The sequence below is a fragment of the Micropterus dolomieu genome, linkage group LG15, assembly GCF_021292245.1.
Source record: "Micropterus dolomieu isolate WLL.071019.BEF.003 ecotype Adirondacks linkage group LG15, ASM2129224v1, whole genome shotgun sequence".
Taxonomy (NCBI): domain Eukaryota; kingdom Metazoa; phylum Chordata; class Actinopteri; order Centrarchiformes; family Centrarchidae; genus Micropterus; species Micropterus dolomieu.
Genome location: NC_060164.1, coordinates 7125404 through 7151286, shown reverse-complemented (window position 1 = coordinate 7151286; position 25883 = coordinate 7125404). Strand labels below are relative to the sequence as shown.

The window sequence follows — 25883 nt, the reverse complement described above, 5'->3', positions numbered from 1 at the left end:
AGCCTCTCACTCAGCATCGGTATGGAGAACATTTATTATCAACCGCATTTTGTTTCAACAACACAAAAAAACATGTATGACTCGTGTAGATACTGTTCGGGAAAATCTAAAATTGAGTCATTCAGATATTTACCTAGTACAGTTATCTGGACTGTTAGCATTACAAAAGTATTAATGTTTAGTATATCCTTAACAATTCACAATTTTATAGCAAAGACTTGAAACCAAAATACATACATGTTAAACCATGTTAAAATATATTATAATATAAATATATTATTACATATATATATACACTGAACAAAATTATAATGGCAACATTTTTGTTTTTGCCCCCATTCATCATGAGCTGAAGACTTTCTGTATGTACAAAAAAGGCCTATTTCTCTCAAATATTGTTCACAAATCTGTCAAAATCTGTGTTAGTGAGCACTTTTCCTTTTGCTGGGATAATCCATCCACCTCACAGGTGTGGCTGATCAGACAGGGTATTGTACAGGTGTGACTTAAGCTGGCCACACACAGCACAATGCCACAGATGTCGCAAGTTTTGAGGGAGCGTGCAATTGGCATGCTGACTGCAGGAATGTCCACCAGAGCTATTGCCCGTGAACTGAATGTTCATTTCTTTACCATAAGCCGTCTCCAAAGGCGTTTCAGAGAATTTGGCAGTACGTCCAACCGGCGCTCGTGTAGACTACGTGTAACCACACTAGCCCGGGACCTCCACATCCAGCATTTTCACCTCCAAGATCATCTGAGACCAGCCACCCGGACAGCTGCTGCACCAATCGGTTTGCATAACCAAAGAATTTATGCACAAACTGTCAGAAACGTCTCGGGAAGCTCATCTGCATGCTCGTCGTCCTCATCGGGGTCTCGACCTGACTGCAACTTCGCACAGCCATTGAAAAGGAGTGGACCACAACCAACAACCTGATCAACTCTATGTGAAGGAGATGTGTTGCACTGTGTGAGGCAAATGGTGGTCACTCCAGATACTGACTGGTTTCCGGACCCCCCCCCCCCAATACAGTGAAACTGCACATTTTCGAGTGGCCTTTTTTTGTGGCCACACCTGTGCAATACCCATGCTGTCTGATCAGCATCTTGATATGCCACACCTGTGAGGTGGATGGATTATCTTGGCAAAGGAGAAGTGCTCACTAACACAGATTTTAATAGATTTGTGAATAATATTTGAAAGAAATAGGCCTTTTGTGAACATAGAGAAAGTCTTAGATCTTTGAGTTCAGCTCATGATGAATGGGGGCAAAAACAAAAGTGCATTTATAATTTTGTCCAGTGTATATATTTTTTGCTAACTCCAGTTCATTTACATTAAAGTCTAACCACAATGTTTTTTTTTAATGAATTAATGTGTATTGTCCCTGGTAAATACATAAATAACTCCATCTAAAACCTTGACGATTAAGTGATCAGTTTATACTACCAGATATGGTCAGAACACAATATCCTGACCTTTCACCTCTTACTATTGTTTGCTGGTGAAAGTTGTGATTATTATTGTACTGTCTCTAGTGCCACAGTCAATGTAAATAATTTTGGGTACAACAATCATCTAAATGCTTGAAATGTAAATTTAAAAAGTGAATGCTTTATTTTGCTGGGATATTAGTCAATATGTACACAGTATCTGTGCCTTCTCATAAAATGAATCTTTTTTTCCAATAATTATTCATAAAAACTCTACAGAAAGACCATAGCATACAAATGATCATCTACATTCCTCACTGGTAGGTTAAGCAGAGGATGTACAGTATCACCACCTGCCCTCATTCTCTCTAAACAAGCCCCTTTTCTCTGTTTCTATACTCGCCTCTCTCTTATCCATCCTGTGGCAGGGGGTGAACAGCATGTTCCAAGTGTTTCTGACAGGAAACAATTCGGAGTACTTCACCATCTCCCCCACAGCGGTCCAGGGGCGTGCTGACATCAGGATAAGGGTGGCCATACCGCTGGACTATGAACAGATTCGCAGTTTCAGCTTCTCAGTGAGTCAGTTTTAAATTCTGTAATGCTGTCCTTGAATGAACTCTGGACAAAGAATGATTTCTAAGCAACAAGACTAAATGTAGATCCATTATGTTTCTTGCAACTTGTTTTTATTGGTTTGGACATGAGGCTCAGTCAGACTGAGGCCATATCACTTTCTCAACACTGCAGACTTGTTTGAACAGTGAAATTGGTATTTTGTCACCTTAATTTACCCCTGAGTCGTTTAAAGAACCAGAGTGTGCCATGCTCTGTGTATAATCCAAGGTCTCCAAATCCTACATGTCAGTTTTTTACTACAGTAACTTATTTGGCATAATAGCAAGTTATGATTAAAAATTTCAGGATGTAACCTGAAAGGGTGAAATGTGTTAAATAAATAAACCAATGTTAAACCTGTACAGTTTCTTCTTTAACTGATTTGTATTAACTAAGGCTATAATTAAATCTTTTGTATAAATATTCGCTTTGTTGTCTCTCCCCAGCTTTATGCCAATGAGTCAATGTCCGACCACGTGGGTTTTGCTCGTGTCTTTATTGACTTAATCAATGAGAATGATAACCGGCCCATCTTTAGCAGACCGCTGTACAACATCAGCCTTCCTGAAAACACACCCCCTGGTACCTCACTGTTGCGTATCCTGGTGAGTATTTTAGGAAACCACAGCTAAGAATGTGATCAAATACTCAGAGTGAATTTCTGGATTTATTCCTGAGAAAAAAGTTTTACTGGAACCCAAACAGGCTACAATAAAACTTGTACTAGTAACTTTTATGGGGCTTGTTTTATTGGGAATTAAATCTTGGCTTGTTTTTTTACCCCATTTGAACCAGTACTCACTTCAGACTTCACCACATGAGTTGTTATTTATGGTGACTGAAGGTAGGCTGCCTCAGACAAAAGCAGAAATAAACACAAATGAAAAATGCACTCACCTACTGTATTGGGCCACTGTTAGCTAATGCTGAGATCCTGTGTATTTATGAATCTGAATGACCATGTTGGCAACTAAGGCATCTTTTAGATATTAAATACAATCAGTGACTCAGCTGTGACTCTGTTTCAACGTAATTATACAAATTTGCAGAAAAGCAGAATTAAAATATTTACTGCCAGCACAATAGTGACTTTCACTCAGGTAATAAAGGTTGAGTCAACCACAACAACATAGTCAAAAAGTCCTCAATTCAAGCTAAATGACTTACTGGATACTGTCATTTCAGTATCAGTCATTTCAGTCCTACAGTAAATTCTAATTGCTTGCTGTGCTGTCTAGAGAATCATTTTGGCAGGGTTGAAGTAATCACCCTCAAATTGCTGCTTAGTCCCATACGCACCAGCACGTACCTTGAGATCCTCGGGCAGAGGTCTGTTGTCTGTTCCAGAGTCTCGACTGAAAACTAAAGGGGACAGAGCGTTTGCAGTCAGGGCCCCGAGGCTCTGGAACAGCCTGCCCGAGGAAATCAGGTCGGCTGAGTCAGTGAACTCTTTTAAGTCCCTTCTTAAAACATACTTTTATAGGAGAGCTTTTCCCGATCTTATTTGACTTTATTTTATCCCTTTTATTTTATTGTATTTTACTAATTTTATATTAAATTTTCATGCTCTTATCTTTTTTTTTTGTATTATTCTTTACACTTGTTAAAGCACTTTGTAACTTGTTTTTGAAAAGTGCTCTACAAATAAGGATTATTATTATTATTATTATTATTATAGCTGAAACATAAACTTTCATATTCTACCCTAAACTTTTTTGCTAGTGGCAAAAAATTAAAAATTACAGCAGCATCCGTTCAAACACTGTAACTATTATCAGACGAGCTCAAATTGTCTTACTTTTCCTTTTTGGATTAATGTTACAGATGTCGATAATAATGTCAGGACCACCTTCATTAGAACTAATCCAATTAGAACAGGGCTTAAGAATTATTTTCAGAAATTATATTGTGATATTTATTCCTTCCAGGTCTGTTAGCCTTTATTTAGTTTCTTGTGTCTTTGAGGCGGCTCCACCTCATGTTCTCAGAGTCACAGCATTCAGCAGAGCTCACTCTCAACTGCTATCCTGACCGTCAGCCACTACTACTACAACCAGATCGGAAAAAATTCTCCCACCATCTCCCCAAAACTCTGCATTATTATTCATTACCAGTCATTCCTGTGACTGAACACCCTCAATCCACTAGATTCAAGTGCAAAAAGCATGGTGTGAAAATCAATAGTGTTTATAGACTGGGTGCTCATGAAATGGAGATTGCAGGGCAGTCTAATACCTGATAAGCCTGGCTGATGTTGGCCTCGTGCTGGAGTTTGCGGCCCGGCGTGGAATCCTGATTGCTGGCTGTAGAGTGAATGGGCTGTAAATAGAATGAGATGTGACGGCTCTCGGTGAGGACTGCACAGGCATGGATGGCAGCACAGTATATATACACTGTTAGATGAGGGTTTTGATATTCTGACCTGCTCTCTCACACACACACACACCTGTGGCACTTAAGCCCTCTCTGCCACTGGAGACAAAAAACCAAAATAAACCAGATGTTTCCAACTAGCTCAACTAGCTTTGCTCTGAGGCACAGATATAGACACAGACACACACACATCCCCATAAACATATATGTGCATATATATATATATATCCCTAAACTCCCACAAAGTCAACACATAGCTTAAACCAGACAATGTCATTGGTCATTGTAGGACTTACCATTTCTAATTTACTATGTATGGGTGTGTGTGCTCATGTATTTGCACAGACTTGTTTACCTATGTGGGTCTGTCATAATTTAGTTCATTAGTAATTTAGACAGTATGTTACAACCGTTGTAATCCAATGAAAATGGCTGATCGTGTTTATTTATATGCTGCAGTCTGATCAAACACGACACAGCCGGCTCACTCGTGTTTGTGTGAATAATGAGGTATTTATTTTGGAATGGTCAATTGCATCCATGAATTGTATAAAATAAGTTATGAAGTCTAAAGTGAAGCACAGAAAGAAGTTAAATCCGTCAAACTGCTGGTTTTCTGCCTCATATTGTTCAGGCAGAAGTGGGAGTAGAAGTGGAACAAAAAGGATGATGTCCTTTTGGTAAATGCATAGGTCATATTTCTTCTAATGAATGACCTGTTCTGGCTATATTTTTTAAAGTATAGAGTACAGAAATGTAGATCTAGCCTTGGCTACATTCAGTCTTATGCAAGAATGCTTTTCAACCCACTCCTATGAGTCAGCACCAGGTAAAATTATAACTTAACCTGTCCATCACCCCACTGTTAAGGACAAATTATGTCGATTGCCAACTGCAGAAAGGCATGTTCAGTTGAAGTGTTAATTGTGACAAAATTAATGCATGAGTGTCCTAACAACTGGTTCTGTTATTACAGAGCCTGCATTACATTGTACTTCTACTTTTTCATTTTATTCTGAACTGTGTTTTTTAGTGTCATTTGATGTGCTCACATACTGGGCACCTTTTCATTTTCCTGATTTTCTGCGTACCTGTCTCACTTAATCTCCTCCAGCAGTTCAAACTGTCTGCTAAGTGCAGTGAAAAACTCAAGGCATTTTAATATAACCAGATTGCTAGACTGAGACTAGCTTCTCGGTGCTCTCTGTCAGATGGCTGTGAGGTGCAACAGATGGTGGCCAAATTATGTTTTAGTATCAAAAGGGAGGACAAGTTTTTCATTCTTCAACACACGAAAATTCATTATTCATTAAAGGAATAGTTTTAGTGTTTTAGACATATTGACAAGTGTGCTTCTTGTCTCGTCTGCTTTCTTACTGAAAGTTTGATTGGAAGATTGACACCACTCTGATCACTCTCGTGTCTGTGCATTAAGCTATAGCCAGGAGCTATTTAGCTTATCTTAGCATAAAGACCTGGAATCAGGGGGAAACTGCGGTTTTTACATTTTGGTTTTGCGTAAATGAGGGAGCTTTAGAGATGCTGGCCAGAAGGAGGATTTCTTTTTACCTTTGGACAGAGCTGTTTCCCCCTGTGTCCACTCCTTGTGCTTAGCAAAGCTAACTGCCTGCTGGCTCCAGCTTTGTATTGAGTATATAGAGTTAAGGTGACCAGATTTCTGAAATGAAAACCGGGGACATTTTTGGTTTGGTCTTCAGTATGTCATTCAAAATATAATGGTATTATATATGAAATAAAAAAGATGATTTGGGTTTCAAAATCTGTCTAATAACTCTTCTGAATGAAATCAAGTCATTTTGAGGCAGAATCTACCTTTCGGTCAATAAGTAGGAGCTGCAGTCTCTTTTAACAGGTAAAAAGGACTGGATTGGTTGGTACACAGCAAGTTAAATAATGTAGAGTCGTAAGGATAATTGCAAAAGAGATCATGTCTATTATTTTATATATAGCAGCAGTAGCCTAAGTCATGTTAATTATAGGCTTCATTCCGTTTTTCAAAATATAAACAAGGATATTACACATAGGCTTACCAAACACATATTCCATTAGCAACAACAGGCTTCTATTATTGGCTATAATCGCGTAAATGTCATGCCTGGTTACACTATAAACTGTAAACAATGACTGGGCGATACAGCTTAATGATTCTGCTGAGGGCTCCCACGGACGGCAATCAGTTTTCGGCAGACGATCACTTTTTGGCACGACACCTGCATGCTCTGCTGTCCAGTCTTTCTGGCCACGTAAAATCTGATTTCAGGTCTGTTAAGACCTGATACAGTCTATACAGTTAAAAACGGGGACAGTTTCAGACAGGGACAGGCCACCAAAACCGGGGACTGTCTCTGGAAAACTGAGGAGTCTGGTCACCCTAATATAGAGTGGTTTCAATCTTCTAATTTAACTCTCAAAAAGGAAGCAATTAAGTGTGTTTCCCAAATGTTGAACTATTCCTTTATATAATGTTGGAGGTAACCTTTGGAACTGTTGCAAATATGTGAACACCAAAATATTGTATCATGATTTTTAAGCAAAGTGTTTGGCCATTCAGAACAGCTCTTGTCATTACTGACTGCATTACTGTTGACAGTGATGAGACAATATCATCATGGCATCATAATGTCAAAGGTCTGAAAACAAGATTTTTCCACACAAAACTAAGGAAAAAAGCATCAATGGTGTGAAGAGCTGAATTTGCACTCTGAGATTGGTGAAGAGCTGAATTTGCAGTCTGAATCTTCACATGACAACTTAATTTGAGAAAGTTTTCAGTGATTGAAATGGATCAAGTAACTAAAGTGCAAACCAATGAGTAAAGTACCCTTGTAAAGCAATCTGGACCTCCATGTTTTTAGTACCAACAATGGCAGAGAGGATCATCAAATTAGGTTTTATGCCCTGCTATTACAATAACTATGAGATCATTTCTCTCACAATGAAGTATTTATATTCAAGAGCTTGGTTCATTGCTGTTTCCTGAGGATTGAAAGTGTTTCTGCAGTTGTGCAGTATATCAATAGTGTGGTAAATGTGTTTTGTATGTAAAAGGGTGTTGTGTGGATGATGTTTATATAATACTTTATACCTATGCTGATTGAAATTATGCATGTTGGTTCCCAGTTGTTTTTTAAAATTGCCAAACAAGCAATCTGTTAATGTAATTGAAATGCTTTGTTTGGGTTAATATTCATTGCTCATCTGATCAGAGCTTATGTACAATGTTAGTCAATGCGGTACTCCTGCGTCCCCGTGGACACTTATGCTTAACATAGGACTACACATACATACACACACACACAGAGGCAGTGGCTGTTTAATATTTATGGTCTGCAGCATTACTTATCATTATAAATATTTATTGTGATTTACTCTTTTGTCTGGGTCCTTTTCTCTCTCACTCTAGCTTTCTGTCTCCTCCTTACCCTGGAGACTTTAGACACCAGCAGCTGCTCGTATCGGTGGAATCACTCTGATTTTCTCTTCTTGGGTTTCTGAGAATTTGCCTTCTTTCATTTCTTATTTATTGTATGCCCTCAGTTATTGTTGCTTTCCCCTTTCTCTGTTTTACCATTAGATTGCTAATGGTTTTCAGGTGTTGCATCCATTCACTCTTTCTACCCATCAGGCTCTACCTTAGAGGATATTAGATGAGGATATATGCAGGTCTAACATGGATATAGAAGTATAGTTTGCCTGCACCTTCCTTTCTTCTTATAGTTGGTCTTGTATCTATAATATATATATAGGATGCAAAATTCTTCTTGGATTTGGTCTTCTGTGTCTTCTACCAGTGCCATGCTGTGTGTTTTATGGGCTCTGTACAAATGCAATATGTTTGAGGGCTAAGGCACAATGATAAATGCTTCCAGCAGAAGGTTATAAATTACTGAGTGGAGGTTGTTTTGCTACCGCCTCTATTTAGACAGGCCTTTATAGGGTAATAGTCAGTAATTATAATTCATTATTGTAATAAAAGGGGTGAGTCCCAGCTCTCTCCTGCAGAGAAGTGGAAGCAAAGAGTTGTGTTTAGTCTGATCTTTCCCATACTTGATTCACTATCAGTTTCCAAGTTAGATGAAAACAGAGTTGGGGAGTGTAATGGAGCTAAAGGATTGGGCTCCATCAGTTCATTTATTTGGTCATCTATTAATCCATTCATCCATTTCAGACAATATTGAAAAATAATACTTTACAGTGTTGTAAAGTTAAAAAAAATACACTGAATGACCAGCTGTGCTAAGATTACATAATCAACTAGGGCTGGTGTTTGAGTAATTGCCTTTTTGTCTCTGTAAATGATTGTGGGCCAAAATAAATTTAAAAAAACTAAAACTTGATGATCAATTTAATTTCTTAGTTAATTGATGAATCATTTGGTCCAGAAAATGTGTGAAAAATATCCATCGCAATTTCCTAAAGCCCCAGATGGGGTCTGAATAGAAGATAATCCGTTTACATTGACAATCACCACAATTGAGAAGCTAGAACCAAGACATTTTTTTAGCAGTGTCCACTGTCTGTGGTTGTGGCATGTCTTGTCCTCCACCCTGCTCTCTCAGCACATAACCATTTATATGTACATCCTTTTGCTTTTTTGTCTTCTCTCTTGTATTCAGTGTGTCTCTGTAGTATACGCTTCACTCTTTATCATTGTCCACATCCTCCTTTTGGTTGTGCTAATCTCATTCCTTCATCACTGAGGATGGAGACAGACAGAGATAGAGAAAGAGAGGGGGAGGACCAAGGCCTCCCGGCAAAGTGAAGCTGCCAGCCACAGAGAGCTCTGCATTAAGCCCTTTCACTGGCAGCTCAAAACGTCTCCAGTTTCTGCCCACGATACAATCCTCTCCCTAACTTTCTCTATCTCTCCATCTCTCTCCTCCTCTTTCCTTCTTACTCCATGGGTAAAAGCTGTTTTTTTCCAATGGTTCACATGTGGTTGAAATCATTATTAAGTGGCTATGTATGCATGCATATCTTGCAAGCTGTCACAGTGTCCTGTGAAGACATCTACACGACTTTATCAGACTGTTCTTTAACAAAAGTATACATTGTTTTAAAAAAAAAATTTATAAAAAAATGTTAAAAATCTCTCTCTCTCTCTCTCGCTGTTATCTTGGTGGTAAGGAGATAATAGAAACAGGCTGTTTAATCCCGTCGGCAGGCTGTGAGCACCCCCACCTGCTCGTTAATGTTTATAGGAATAAAGCAGTCGTAAACGTACACTCGCCATTGCCATTACGCTGAAGTGTCCGCAGTTAAAACACACACAGCTCCCATCAACCCCCGCAGGTGTACTAGGTCACAGCTGGGGGACTGGCAAGAGATGTGGTTAGTCCTCGTTTGATCCTCGTAGGTGAGAGATTTTGCATCTTGTCTCTGCTGAAGAGGTTCGAGTTTCACATCATTTCACTCAGCTGTACATTTGATATGAAAATTAAGGAGAATATATAAATTCACCTATTAGCTTAGTCACAGGAATGCTGAGTGAGTAGCTGTCCATGTACTGTATGTGATATGTGATCATTAATTGGACACATGTCCGGAAAGCCCCAGCATGGTGTGAGTTTCTATGCTTTTTCCAGGCTACTGTGCTGCTTCCAGTCTTGCTCAGTAGTATTGATCAGAGATACAAGCAAGCTGTGTGCAATCCCATGGCAGTTTCTGTACACAGAAACAGACCAAGGTTACTAAGAAGACAGGGAAGCCCACCGCTAAGCCTAAAACTAAGTTAAATTCATTCTTTTGTTCACCTCGTCCTTTCAGTCACACCTTTAGTTGTATTGGGACTAGACATATAATATATTTGACTTGTCCTTTGTCACACTGTGAAAAAATGCATCATGTAAGTACAAGGCTGTTTATTTGTCATTATACAACACAAGGTTTTATAACAAAACAAAAGTTTATAGTCCCTTCATGCTACACACAGAACTTAACAGATTAGTAATTGTGTAAAACAATATGCTATATACAGCAACAAGATGAGATGGAAACAGTGTCCACCTCCTCACATCTTGCAGGAGTCTTGCGCTGACAGCTCGGAACACGGTCCACTCACTGAGTGCTTGTTTAAGGGTGTTGATGGGGCAGGTCTCTGTAAAGATGTGGGCACAGCAGTTTCTGATTTCCGTTGCTTGGCCAACCTATGTCCCTTTGTCCAGACCGAACCTTTAAGAACAGCCTTAAGTCAAAGTTGGGCCAACATGGCTCCTATCCCACCTCTCTTTCTTCTCTTCTGAGTGACCGCGTCACCCACCATGGTGCCTGGTCCAGTTGACCGGGCCGTGTGGTTCGTGGTCCGCTGCTCTTTAATCCAAAATCCCGTCTTCCTTCTCCAATCAGTATATTTATGTCATAGGTAACAGGTATTTTGACAATAAAGGCGGGAAAAAAACAGAACAAAAGTGTAGTGAATTTTGGAGGAGCTACAGGCTGCTGCTTCTACAAGTTCTCAACTGGCCAAAGTTAATATGATGCTTCAGCAGTTTGAGTTAGACAAAGCAAGTGGGTATCTTACAAGAAAGCACTGTCTGTGTAAGAACAATGATGGAATTTTGTACTACAAAAGACTGCTGAAACTTGTATTAGCCTATTAGCTTTAGCTATCGTTTGGAAAACATTGTTGCATAGAACAAAGACTGTGGATTTGGTTCCCCATCTCTTATATTCATATTGTGTTAGGAAGGGACCTCTTTGCAGCCAGTATGGACAAGAGAAACTAGGACCAATAGCTTATTCACATACAGGCATGTATGCTTATCCATATATTTTACTCATGATTATAGAGCAGAGAAGATATGAAGAAAGTGATTTATTTGAGTGCTGTAAATTGTGATGCGTAGTCTGACATGACATGCATATCTCACCCTGAATTTGCATTTGATTCCCATGGTTCCTGTGAGTGCAAGGCAAGTCACAAACTTCCTCACTGCTGATTCACAGGCACTTTATTTTGCTGAGATGATGTACCACTTAAATATGCAGAAGTATAGATTCTCCTTTGTGCGGCTCACATACACAGTATAATATGCAAAGTGATAACACAAAGGGGTGCTCATTTAAAAAGAACAGATCTCTGTAACCCACTTTTGTGAAGATTGATCTATGATCTTGTCATGGCATTCAAAAGCTGGAGCTTTTAAAGGAGCCCGCATGAGTGGAGCTAACCGGAGCTAAGGAATCAAAGCTGAGGAAGATAGCCTGACAACTGTGTCTTCATCATTGTCTCCCCCACAATGATTGTCAGAAACTGGACATCTTCACTGTGGTGGTGATGGTGTGTGTGTGTGTGTGTGTGTGTGTGTGTGTGTGTGTGTGTGTGTGGTGGGGGGGGGGGGGGGGGGGGGGGGGGGGGGGGTTGCGCATATGTCAGTGTATGTTTGTTATCTATTCTTTGTGACTGTTTTTAGGTGTGCAACAGTGAGACAGAAGAGGTTGTTTGTGTTTGGACTGGGGGTCATCTCTATTTTGACAGCAGACTTTGACAGTCAGTAATTGGTTTCCTTTTCCATGCCTCTCAAAGCTCCTGCAGAAAAAGCAATTTTAGGAGCCAATCAATTCAAATTCCAGCTCACTCAAGATAGAAAAGCCTACACAGCTTTAACCTCCGTCACTGTCCATTAGATAGCTCGGCTGATAATCTGCTCCTGTACCCCCTCCAACCAAACCCCAGCTTACAGACAAACACACATATACTTCCCCTGTCTTTCAGTTGCTGGTGAGGGGAAGCTCTCATTTCCGCTTTCTCTTGAAAGCAATTGAGTGTGATAATAGAGGTTTATACTGTAAATGGTTGGGGTGCATATTTACCCCAAGACTGAATGAACCTGGGAACACTGTGCGTCTCTATCCATGTGTATCCTTTTCACATGCACACAAACATATGCGCCCACGTACACTCTATACTTTGCATTCGAAAACACTCTGTACACCCATCCAGTCACCACACACACACTGGCACACATGCATAAACAGGCATGCAACACACAAATGAGTGCACCGGTACACAGGTACACCCACATAACAACACACACACGGAGTTGTGTTTGGCTGCTGGCTTCGCCTCTGTGAAGGGAAGAAACACATCATTTAACCAAACTGGTCAACTGAGAACTAATTTCTCTTTTGTAGTTACTGCCTGAGGAGCCTAGGGTTTGCAGAGTTTATATTGGCAATCAGCTGCGCACTGACTCTTTGTGCAGAAACTCCTTAACAACTTAGTTTGGATTTTTATCAGAACGCTGACTCTGATAGCTCAGTGCCCTGGTCCTTAGTGCAGGGGAGATTTTCATCAATGGAGTCAAGGCCTAGTATTCATCTACAGCACATACTGCCATTGCATCATCTCTGGGCATTTTGGCAGTAAGAGAACAGGTAATCAGCCAACAGGATTTTGTACCATCTTAGCCAATGGCAAGCACGTATGCATCCTCCATACATTTTTATTTATTATTTAGTTATTTTGGAGGGCCCCTAAAAAGAGATGTTTTATGAATCCATTGCTTATTTGGAATGAAAACTAGTTATCCCTGTGAACGATCCTGGTACTTTAAATGCGTGTTGCAATTGTCAGTGAGATTATTAGGCACATTAGATAGGCACATTGCCCAGCTTTATTTCCATGTCATTTCTTTCCTCATTAAATCTTACACTCGCTCTCTCCCTGTGCACCCCACCTCGCCAACTTTTCCATCACCTCCAATTCCCCAACCAAAAAAATTTTAAGCTACCATGACGATGAGGGGCAAATGCATAATACTCTGGTGTCAAGGATTCGGGCCCATGGTGTTAAGTTACAGCAAATCCCTGCACAAACCAATCTCTACCATCCATCTGCTGCAGGCCTTCTGTGTCTAAAGTTAAAAGTCTTTGGCAAGCAGTTGGCAAAGTGACTGGGCTTTACTGTCATGGTGATTGTTTGGTGAGAGACACGGAATGGGTTGAGAATGATGGGGGGTGGGATTGGGGGGACTTTCTCTCTCTTTATTTCTCTCTCTTTCTGTCTGTGTGTCTGTCTCTCTTTCTTTCTGTCTGTCGTATGGCGAGAGGGCCTCGGCCGCGGAAGCAGCGGCAGTATTAGCTCCCAGGCTGAGCCCGGCTCCTGTCACCACCTCGATAGCTGTCACGCTAACACCCCCACCGCTATCATTGGAGCACTTATGGGCCTGTCACTCACCTGGGAGAGAAGGAGCAAAGGAGGGAGGGAGGCATCGAGGGGGAAGCGTGTGCTAAGGGAGATATGTAGAGGAGAGGGGAGACAGTGCAGATGGAGGCGGAGGTCGGGATGCAGGGAGGAAAGCGAGGTAAAGACAGAAAGAAAAAGGGAGAGATAAAGGAGGAGGAGGAGGGAGGAATTCAAAAGGAGAGAGGGGGAGAAGCAGTTGAGTGGCATTAAATGATGAGGTCATCGAGACACGACAGACGAAAACTCGAAGGTTAATATAAGAACCTGACTGGAGTCCCAAACACCTCACACGTATTTAGCATCCCACTCTCTACTCGTTCAGCAGGATGGGCTTTGGTGCACTTGACAACAAAGGGAGGGCCATTTGGACATTAAAAAGACGCATTGATTCGCCATCCAGGATGGTGCGGTGGAAGCTCTCTGTGAAATTACGGGCTTGAGCTAAACATCATGGTGTAATTTTTAGAAGGAGAAAAAACACATTGATAGCTGCAGCCGTTGGTCCATCTGTGAGAGGCATCATAGACGGGCACTCACACACAAAGCACACACACATAACCATAAATGCATTCAATTTAAAATGCACAGATATTCCCTGAATCCTGACACATTCACACGTGCACACATACATCCACATTAACAGCCCAAAATGAAGCTCAGCATTACCTAACTCACATTTTGGCCCATTTGCTCACAAATGTTTAAGTGTATAAGTCACAACTGCAATGCAGAAAAGCATATGCCCTGAACACACACACACACACACACAAACACACACACGCACAGTCCTACATTATAAGGTCGGTATCAGGGCATCACTGAATCACAGTGACCAGCATCGTGGTTGACAGAGCAGGCTGCAGACGCGTTCGAGTTTGGCCCTTCAACTGACTGCAGAGCCACTGAAGTGAAACTCTATTACAACAGCCTCTCCAGCCACGATCCATCAGCGCCGACACAACACCCAGTGTGTATGTGCATGTGTGCACATACGCATGCATGTGCTTACAAAGACAGATTGTGCTAATGTGGCATTTCATAAAGTACAAGATTCCTGAAAGTGTTGCTCCTTATGTTGCATTTCTTTGACACCCATTTTCTCTGCAAAACATATGACAGCAGTTGTTGTTGATTTTAAGGCTATGATGGGTCATGTGAATGAGGAAAATATATCCCATCAGATTTAATCCAATCAACACCTCCGAGTGAAGCGTGGCTTGCATGTTTTAACATAAAGTCATACACAGCTGTTAGAGTGGGAGATTTTGGAAATTGAGCAACACTAAGTCACTGACAGATGATATATGCAGCCATTTGGCTGTATCATGCCATTAAAAACACTGTTATTATCCTAATACAAGTATGCACACACACATGCACAATGGCATAAAGTATGCTGAGGGATCATACCATAACAATAACACGAAACTCTGAACATGTCACTGTCAGGAAGTTCTGGTTGTAAGAAAAAAATCATAATTTAATTTCCCTAATTGCAGACCACTTCACTGCACTTACCTGCCACATTGTGCTTGTGGTAACTTACAGTACACCATGAACTTCCCTCCATTCAGTTCTCACAATGGCATTTGAAAAAGGCAGCCACACATAATTATACACTTAACATTAAACTTGATGAAGAGTTTAGGAAGTTTCTTTTTTCACCTTTTTATACATTCAAATATACATTTGAAAATGAATCCTGAAAGAGCAAACTGTTTAAGTACATGTGAAACAAATGTCAAAGTAGATGAGAAATAAAACTTACAATTTCACGTTCAGAAACAAAACGGATGGACAACAGAAGCTGAATATACGATAAAACTTTACAAGGAACTAAACATGATTTTAAAAGTAAACTTCCCTCCCTGTCTTTTCTGTCCAGGCTACAGATGCAGATGTAGGCACATTTGGTGTTGTGCGTTACTCCTTCAGTGATGAGCCAGACCAGTAAGATACAGCTACACACACACACACACACACACACACACACACACACACACACACACACACACACACACACACTCAAACAGTCCACACAATCACATAAATGTTTCATTTATTTGGCCACTTGCGACTGATTGTACTGTGCTGTTTGTGCCGCACAGCCTCGCCAGAGACAGCTGAGCTACAATGATGTCTGGCGCTTTTCTTTACGCCTGCTCTCTTCAGGCCACAAATGTATAAAATGACACACACAGAAAGACACACACCATCTATTTATTTGTTCATTGTCTTCAGTATCAACTTCCTGCTGTTGTTGTTTCTCTGTTACCCTTACTGAGAGTCATGTTTATTTGTTTTACAAGATCTCTTTCTTATTATTATGTCTATATACTTTCATGTTGCATCATTATGATTGATTGATATGATTGTTATTATAATTATCTTCACTTAACTAGGATGACACAATCATGTCATGCATTATAATGTTCCTTTTACTAAGGCTATAAGAAACTGAATGCAACAGTACAAGAAAAACAGAATTGTGAGCATTCCAACCACACACATTTTTTTATCTGATGTCTATACAATAACTAACAAATAATGTCTATGATTTAATGTCTTTCTTGTTATAACATGAAACTTTAATATGTAATATGTTATCATTTGCAAACATATCCAGTTGTGTTCTTGAACAAAATTAATCAAGTTAGTATAGCATGATAATGAGAAAAAGATAATTACTTGCCTGTTTCTCTCTTGCAGGTTTTCACTGGACGATGTGACAGGCTGGGTGACTCTGCGGGGCAGTCTGGACTTCGAGTTGATGCAGCGCTTCACGCTGACTGTGCTAGCGAGGGATGGCGGCGGGGAGGAGACGACAGGGAGGATCCGCGTCAATGTGTTAGATGTCAACGACAATGCGCCGATTTTCCAGAAGGAGGCTTACGTGGGCTCGCTGAGAGAGAATGAACAGACTGTCCAGGCGGTGGCACGAGTCAGGGTGAGGCGTGTGGAAAACACGCACGTATGGAGTTTAACAGACATATGAGGCTTGTTAAAAGACAGTAACACTGTTTATAGCAGTAAAATACCCTATAAACATATACCTGCGACCATCTCTGATTTTAAATATTAATAAGCTAAACCAAAATCAATACTCATAATAGTATTGTAGTGTTGCTTAGCAACAATTGCTTGCCTGCAAAAAATTAACTACTTAGCTAGACCAAAAATGTTTTATTTATTATTGATTTAAAATTCAATTAAAACTGTAACACTTTTGTAAATTATAAAATTAAGATTGTCAGTGGTGAGTCACAGTGAATTGGGGTACGTTTTTTTTAAAAAGATGCTGATGCAAGTAGGTATAGCAAACTGTGCACTCACACAAAGATCCCTGAATAATACACTATGTACACATGCACATATAGTAGTGCATTCACTTCCAAACTAAACCTGCAACAAAACTTTCATCTCATCCTGACACAAATACCACAAGTCATCAGACTCACAAGCCTTTGGTTTTGTTGCCCTCCTGCTCTTTCTTCTTTGTTTCCCCTGTGTTAATATAATCATGCAGTTATGTGTTTGTGTGCACTGTATCCAAGAACAACAGGTCGGCCTGGCTTGTTGGCCATCAGTCACTGCCACACAAAAGGCAGAGGTACACAGGCACAATGGTAACTAATGGCTCAGCGTTTTCTTTGATTGCGCCCTGAAGAGAAAGACCATTAGGTGTGTTGTGGCAGTGGGTACAGCAGTGGCTCCCCCTGCCACAGCTCACTGTGGCGGCTTGCCTTTACATCGGGGGAGTTGAGCTGATGACTGGGCTCAACGGTTGGCTCACTGTGTTTGATTAGTCTGAGCTAACCTGCTGATATTAATACGCCGCCCGAGAGGAACGGGGAAGCCAGTCGCACAATTCTTTGTGTCAGCGATTTGCACACACACACACACCTTGTTTTATGAAAACAGGGAGAGAAGGAGGAAAGGGGAAAAATACTGAAATAGATAGGAGAGGACAGGTTTAGAGGCAAAGCAAATATAGGCTTTTCTGCTGTTTGACTAATAGGTGTGTGCCTCCTACAACAATGCCTATGCTTTCTATCATCTCAAAACCTTTTTTAAATATTCTCTACACTTTTCTCTTCTTCCTTTACTTCCATTTTCACTCTATTTGATTTGCTGGACCCAACTCCTCTTACCTATGAGTGGTAAACGTTGTAATAAGAAACTATTTGTTGAAATTTGATATTGGAAGACAGTCTGGAAGAGAAAAGTCACAGCTTAAGTTGTGGTGAAGAAAGGTATTGCTTACTCAACACTTTGGCATTAAATCAAAGAGTAGACATTGCGTGTTAAGGAAAGATATAAGTGAGTGTTTTTGACAACCTGTCCAGCCTCTAATGATGCCAGTGAGGCCTGGTAGACTCTCCACACAGCCGGAGGACTCATGTTTAAGTTCCTGCCAACTCGAGAATAATGAGGGGGTGTCATTGTTGTTGTTGATGTTGTTGTGGATTAGCCCCGCAAAGTATAGCTTCATCTGTCCGCTTCCTGATTGGCTTGTCTTGGCTCGGTTGGTGTTCATCCAGTATTGACGCCTGCACCACTTATAGCCAAAATCAGCTTTAATCTGTCCAATAACATGCCATCACTGACTGACAGCCCCCTGGCTGCACACATATGCACAGACTCACACGCGCCCATGCTGTGCAAACATACACGCATAAATGTTAGCGCTGTCTACGGCAGCATCTGTCCTGTTACACTGTCCGTCGTTTTGTCTCAGTCACTCAAAACTTCTTCTCTCTGTGGACTTTTGACTGTCACTGAGGCATATGTTAAAGGCACTCCCATCCTCCACTCTCCCACCCACAGGCTATAGATGAGGATTCTCCTCCCAACAACCTCCTGACATACACCATCACTTCAGCCACGGCCTTCCTCAGTTACTTCAGGGTCATCATGGTGGAGGGCTACGCAGGTACGCTCTATTTTTTGGAAGTATGAAGCCACAGTATATAATTTGTTTGAGAGCATACTAATATGGGCAGGGATGTTGTATATATCTGGACTAGCTAAACTCACATTTAAGTTGTAGAATAGTTTCTATGCGTTTTTACAGGATGCTTGTGTAATTTTTGGTTGTTGTTTGGCATTTGACCCACAACCTTGCTGAGCTCTGAAGTTGCTGCACGTCCCAAATGTATTGTAAGTAATATCCTTTCTGCCCCCGCCCCTTCTCAGTCATCAGTGTGACCAATCCTCTGGACTACGAGCAAATTCCAAATGGGATGATATACTTGACAGTGATGGCCAAAGACGGTGGAAACCCAGCCCTCAACAGCACAGTCCCTGTCACAGTGGAGGTGATTGTAAGTACAACCTTGCAAAGTGCACACACCCTCACACACGTTAGTACTTTTATGTATGCTCATGTGTCAAATTGAACTTTGAACGGCAAACGTATGTCCTGACTCCTGCCCTGTGATTTTTTTTCACTTAACTTTTATTTAACGAGACAGGACACACAATGGCAATGTCACATGTGTATCCTCGTGCTAAATTCATCAAGTCCGACCCAATTTGATAAATAATGTTGTATGTGTTCAAGGGTGTCACTTTGTGTTGAAAAGTGGTGTGGACATTTAAGGGCTCAGATTAGGGTGAGACGGAACACTTTATTCGGAACGGAACTCTTAATTTCCTGCATTCTAGAGACATTTTCTGCACCAATTTATGATGGAAATGTCTTTATTTAGTTGAAGGGAAACAAAATTCATGTGGCTGGTGAAAAATCAGACTATAAAAATATTATCGAATATAATGCAGTAATAAGCAGCTTGTTTTTTTAGCCTAAGCTATTTTTTTGGACAGGGCAGATTTGTTTCTTCTATATTTACATGCATTTCATGTTTTCCTATTGTGCAAATAAACCTTTCTCATAGAATCTTTATTTGTTATTTAACATTTTTGTTGCAAGCTAATTTTCATAAAACTTTTAGCAAATGCTTTCAAAAAGTGGTGGAGACATGTCCCCAGCGTCCCCAGTGTAAATGACACCTATGTTTCTCGTTTGGCGTAACATGAAGACCTCACAGCCTCTCTTCAGGTCAGACTCTCAAACTACAACACTTGTCTTTGTAAAGAGAGAAAACGACAGGATAAAGTCGCTAACCTGCCTGTCAGCTCGCTCTGGTCTTTTTCAGTGGATTTACCATACAGGCTTGAATATGTGTGCCACCTCTGAAACGAGTGACAGAAACACTCTAAGCGGGTCAGTTTCCGCTTATTTCCTTTTCTAAGAAGTCAGCCACAGATGGAGTGGATGTGCAAAGAGACAATTCAGCAGCAACAGAGTCTACAAACCCATTTTTGCATCTTTCTCTGACACTTTAAAATGCTTCCACACTGCCGACATGTCAATGAAATTGTTCACTAACATTTATTCGATCTTTTGACGTATTAGGCCGAACACCGAAAGTGCTTTTCTTTGCTTTTTTCCACCGATTAATTTCGGTGGCCGAACATTTGGTGCATCCCTACTATACACATTCATTTTCACATGTACAGTAGCAAGTCTTGCTTTACCTGATGTCTATGCTTATAATGATGTAAATCTACTAGCAGATGTTATTTGATGTTTGATGTCACTGACATGGATCAAGGAGTTGGTTAATGTTCTCAAAAACAAAAACACTTTCAGAGTCAGATTTCAGCCAGTCTAGTGTCACTCCAGTGCTTTCATAGAGGTCACTGAGGTCAGGCCAGTCTGACCAAATCCAAAAGCCAGTGACTGTTTTTCATTTATCATCGTTACTCAGCATTTTCGGCCGATGGGACAGTCTTTTAGCTTTATAGACACATGCACAACCATACTTAAACATACATACATAGAGATCTAATTGTCTTCAACATTTCACAGTCACGAGATGAACTCTTTTCCAAGTCAGTAAAATTAGCTGGTTGAGAAACTTTAATGAAACTGACTGACTGCAACATAAAATGTTATGAATACCTGTTAATGCATCTTTGATTAATAGAATGAAAATAATAAGCATGCAAATTAATAAGAGAAGAGAATTTAACTAATACTCTACAGGATGCAAACTGATCACTTGCTATGTGTTCATCTCCAACTTGTGTGTAATGGAGTCTTCTTCATATACAATGTTATCTTTTGCAGTTTCCTGTTGTCCATCTATTTTGAATCTATTTTATATCTACAGCTATTTATCTTGTAAACACTGTACGCTGTTCAATATAAGGTGTTTGTATTTAGTCACTGTCCTGTCAGAGACACAAACCCTTGGTGTCTTCCCTCCTAATGAGCAGTGTGTTTGTTTTTTTGGTTACAGAAAGATACTTAAAGTGAAAAACTGGATTGTTGATGACTCTTCTTCTCTTAGCTGAAAATCTTTCTAATTCACACTTTTTAAATATATCTCCAAAGCGTGGTATTTTTTTCAGAACTTATTTAATGACTCTCTTGGCACTGCGGCAGACACACCCTGTGACAAATTCCTCAGTCTCCCCATGTTCAAAGGCACAATCTCCAAACGTTTACAGAAATCTTTTCATTTAAATTCGCTTCTCAGGCCAGAGCACTTATGGAAAGTTATATCATGTGTACTGAATGAAGACTAAGCTGTCTTGTATTTATCTAAACGTTGATCCAGTGTGTGATAGGTGTTAGCCAGCTCATGGTGGATTGTTTCATATATCTTTAACTTCATGTACATGTTGGATTTCAGTATTTCCTCACTGTTTCAATTGTGCTGAGTACCTTTTGGTCCATGTCTGACTACAGCTTTATTTGCACAGTATGTGCAGCTATCTGAGCTTCCAGTTCGGTCGCCTTTGTCAGTCTTAGTCTTATCAGTTAATGTCTTATTTTAGGGCTCTGGAGAAAGTCACAGACGTCTACTCAGGCGCACGTGGATCAAAGATGTTTTAATATATTGAAGAGTTGAAAATACTATGTTTCCCTGCTAGCTGATTACATCACATTTGACATTTTCTTTTGTAAATGTTATGTGCTGTTTCTCTTTTCTCTTGTATGAAAGACCATCTCATGATGTCACATACTGGAAGTCTGTTGGTTTCATATGTTACTAACGTAGCATACACTAGCTAAGACACTGCAAATCCCTTTGATCCACGTCTGATTAGAGATCTGGGTGGAGGTTTTCTGCGCTCACTGTAGCTTTCTGGACTCGGGTCTGACTTAGTTAAAGGCAGTGAGGAGATCATGTGTGCCCATTCAACACGGCTGACCTGAGATGTATTTGATCAAAGGTATAACACATGTCGACAGTTTTATAGCAAGTTACATAATATGTTTCATATGATTATGAGTAGGGTTTTTTCCACTTTACATACATAATGGAAGAAAACACATTTTCATACATTTTAAACTACAGGAGTTTTTTTGCTCTCCTACTGCATGCAGTTATCTTATACCTCACTATTAACTATAACATTATTAAAATACTGCTGAATATTCTGTGTAACATGCTGTCAGGTGTTATCTTTTAAATATTTTTCTTTTTGTTTGTTTTTTTGTATTTTTGTTAACTTGAATAATTAACATGAATGTTGATCTTTGCTAAGATACCACAAACACAGCAGTAAAAATATAATGAGCAACCAGAACTCATAAATAGTACCTTACTGGCTCTTGAGCTCCTTCCCCTGATAGACATCCATTATACAAGTAACTTTTCATCATAAAAGATGAAATGACAAAGCAGAATGGATGAATCCAGCTGGAATATTCCAATATATGCAAGGCCAGTCAGTGAGCATATCTATACACATCCTACACGAGGGAGAAATTTTCTGTAAAAGAATGGAGGAAATGCTGGAATGCCAAAATCAACAGGGAGAGGTGTGCACAATTCTGCATTCCCTGTATGTCTCTCTGTCTCTCTCTCTCTCTGTCCTCCACAGTGTTGTGACTCACACCGCAGGGGTTTATCAGTAGCTGGCAGCATCACATGCACACAATGCTTTGCACCAGTGTAACACAGAGCCCAGATAGATAATGGTGCCAGTGACTGTTGTTAAAGTGTTAACATTTCTCAGCAGCTCACACCGTGGGGAGCCTCTCTGTGAATAGCCACACAACTGGATGTGTTGGTGTGAAATAGAGTCTAATTCAATGAGTGGGAGGTTGTGAGAAATATAAATGCTCTGGGAAAGTCCGCCTGACACTGGATGCTGTTCCATGCTGTAGCCATTCATTCTTGTCAAATTACAGGTGTTTATTGCCCTTTATTTTAGGTAATGCCATTAATAATAATGTTTGGAACGATTTTATCATTGCAAATGTGTCTTCTTTTTAATATCTGCCCCCGCTTTTGAATTAAGCCCAGTATTTCCTCACTCCTGCAGTTCTAAAGCAATCAATGCAATTAACTACAATGCACTGCCTGGTTAGGATAGTTAGTTTAGCTTACTGCATGTACTTTAAATGTCAGGCAGCACAACTAAACCCCACAACTTGAAGAGATATCAGTTTAATCAGCTGACTACCCATCATTCACTACTACTACTTTTACTATAAAAAACATTTTGCGATCCTTAGAGACTTAATTCCCAAATATGTTACTCTCAGTGCTAATGTGTGATGACAGCTTTAAACCCTTTTTAGTTCTTTCTTTTTTAAGCACCATTTGCATTTTATCATTGTTTAGCACATTGATTTGAGCTGTTGTTGATGTTTATACCTCCTCCAGGATGAAAATGACAACCCACCCGAATTCAGCAAGCAGCCCTACATCGTCAAAATCCCAGAGAACATTATTGCCGGTGAGACACTTTATACATTTGGGGTCACAGTTTAGTTGCTAGACTGCATTTTTCTGGTCTGCACAACAAACACCACACTTAAACACTCCAAATATCTCAAACACTGCATATAGCACACATATTGCCTTTACTATTATCATATTCAACAAATAGCTCTGCTTTCTTGGGGGTATGTTTTTTATGTTTTATTTGAGTTGCTTCCTCTGGCCTTAACTGTCTTATTTGTTTTGATTTTGCATAATGTTTTTAAATTCTCAGTCAGAATGCAGGATATTGACTATTCAAGGCAAAATAACTGGCTGCTATATTCATTCTCATGCATGCATTCAGAAGACTCTTTTATCCCAGACAATAGATTAGTTTCCAGTTGCTGGAGGGAAATAAGATGTTTGACTGCCCCTTTCTCTCTCTGGGCTCCAGTAGACGCTGGACACTTTTTGTGTCTCGGACCCGATTTGAAGGAGCACATAGCTGAGCGGCTTTGGCCAGGGCTGAGGTTTAGGGGACTATGGCTAAAGTGCTTGGCCCGGGGGCCTAAGGCTTGGGCTGCAAGGCTGAGCTCAGGGCTAGCCCTGCAGCTCTGGCTAGCCTCTCATCCCCCTGCCTGTTGGGGTATTGATCAGGCCTGTGCCAAGTATGGGCTGTGCCAAACAAGCTGATAATCCACTAATCCATAAACCCACTCACTGCCATGCCATCAGTTGAGCTGTAGATGGGGGCGGTGAAGAAATTAGCTCTCTGAATGCCATCTCAGTCTGTCTCTGCAGCCTGTCTCTCTGACTTTCCTCTTTACTCGACTTCACATATTTTCCCCAAGACTCAGTCTGTTCATTTTTTTCCCCACTCCATGAGTTGTAACTTTCTTTCTGTCTTACTCCCTTCATCCCTCTCTCTTCTCCACAGGGGCGACTGTACTGCTTGTGAACGCCACTGATTTGGACGCCTCGCGGGAGTTTGGCCAGGCCTCACTCATCTACTCCCTGGAGGGCTCCTCTCAGTTCCGTCTCAACTCGCGCTCAGGTGTGTGTGTGTGTGTGTGTGTGTGTGCGTGTGTGTGTGCACGCGTGTGTACGTGTGTGGATGTGCGTGCGTTTGTGTTATTTTCTGAAAGTATACTTAAAGTTGAGACCGATTTTTTGAGGTCAGATCCCAGTTTTCTTGTCAAATTAAAAATTTTTGAAACCCTTTTAGTGTCAGTTCACACTTGGCCTGAAAATGACGCATCTATGCATATTTAGATCTGTGTCTACAGTACCTTTTAAGTTTCCTTGTTAAACTCTTCAATTTGCATGTAGGGACTTTGTGACTGAGTTTTTTTTAGGGGGGGGGGGTTCTGTTTTTTATTCTAATTCATCCCGACATTAGAAGCTGCTTTGTAATGACGTGTCTGTCAGTCACTTGGGCGTCCTGGTTGTTGTATTTTGTTTAAATATTCTTTACCTGATTCTATGTGTGTTTCAGGAGAGATCACCACCACAGCCCTGCTGGACAGAGAGCTGAAGTCAGAGTATATACTTATAGTCAGAGCTGTGGATGGAGGGGTGGGCCCTCAGCAGAAGACTGGCATCGCCACGGTAACCACTTTGCAGCCATCATTCTTCTGATCCTACCTCACAGAACAAAATTATTTCCTCTCCACTGTTTAATCAGTTATCCTTTTGGGTAAAGTTATATTCCACTGTATGTATATCTTGTAGGCTAGTATGACTATTTGGCTTGTAAACCATGATGTCATGTTTCACTCACTCCCACTTTGTTTAGGTGAACATCACCATCCTGGACATCAATGACAACGCCCCTGTGTGGAGAGATGAGCCATACAATGCCAATGTAGTGGAGATGAGCCCAATGAACACGGACGTTATTTCTGTGAGTGCACAATGCCCAACGTGGTAAACTTTACCTGGTTGACTAGCTGATGGAACTAGCTGTGTGAACTGGTACACAAATGAACACACTGCAATAATAATTCTTAGTGTTTGTTTTATTTCGAATAGGTTGGGTGGCGTTGAAAACATTAGGAATTAGTTTATTGAAATGTTGGCCTCTACTTTTTGTATGCAAATGTGATGGAGAGAGGACACCAGTATCCTTGAGAGGTGTTTTTTTATCTGTTTTGATTCATTATTTTAGTCTGTGGTTTAATTTGATTACTCTGAATTTGCAAACTTGAATTAGGCAAAAGGTGTGTTTTAATAAAAATGCTTGGCTTCAGGTTTCAGGAGAGTGGTCGTAGTGTGAAAATTGTAGATTACTGTAATACAACTATCTTCACTGGAAGATCATTAAGGCTTTCATGACATGAAAAGCAGTACAGCACATCTGTGTGCATACTCATCCACTCCTGATGGTCAAATTGCCATCACTGCGTAGGTCATCACAAAGTAAACACTCTAATATTAGCCCAAACGCTCTCATTGTCCTGCTGCTGTCTTTGGCAGTGTGTTGTTGTTAATTAAGCCCTGATTGTCCATTAATTAAAGAG

General features: G+C 40.5%; 1 protein-coding gene across 1 annotated transcript in view; it reads left to right on the top strand.

Annotated features, from left to right (window-relative positions):
- The window catches only part of cdh23 (cadherin-related 23), a 126189-nt gene that overhangs the window by 54985 nt on the left and 45321 nt on the right, over positions 1-25883 (top strand). Inside the window, exons 9-18 of the mRNA XM_046070202.1 lie at positions 1866-2015; positions 2502-2660; positions 15522-15586; positions 16346-16583; positions 18464-18569; positions 18833-18960; positions 23326-23398; positions 24302-24418; positions 24860-24972; positions 25160-25267. Coding sequence (XP_045926158.1) covers positions 1866-2015; positions 2502-2660; positions 15522-15586; positions 16346-16583; positions 18464-18569; positions 18833-18960; positions 23326-23398; positions 24302-24418; positions 24860-24972; positions 25160-25267 — 1257 coding nt within the window. The remainder of the gene's footprint in view (positions 1-1865; positions 2016-2501; positions 2661-15521; positions 15587-16345; positions 16584-18463; positions 18570-18832; positions 18961-23325; positions 23399-24301; positions 24419-24859; positions 24973-25159; positions 25268-25883) is intronic.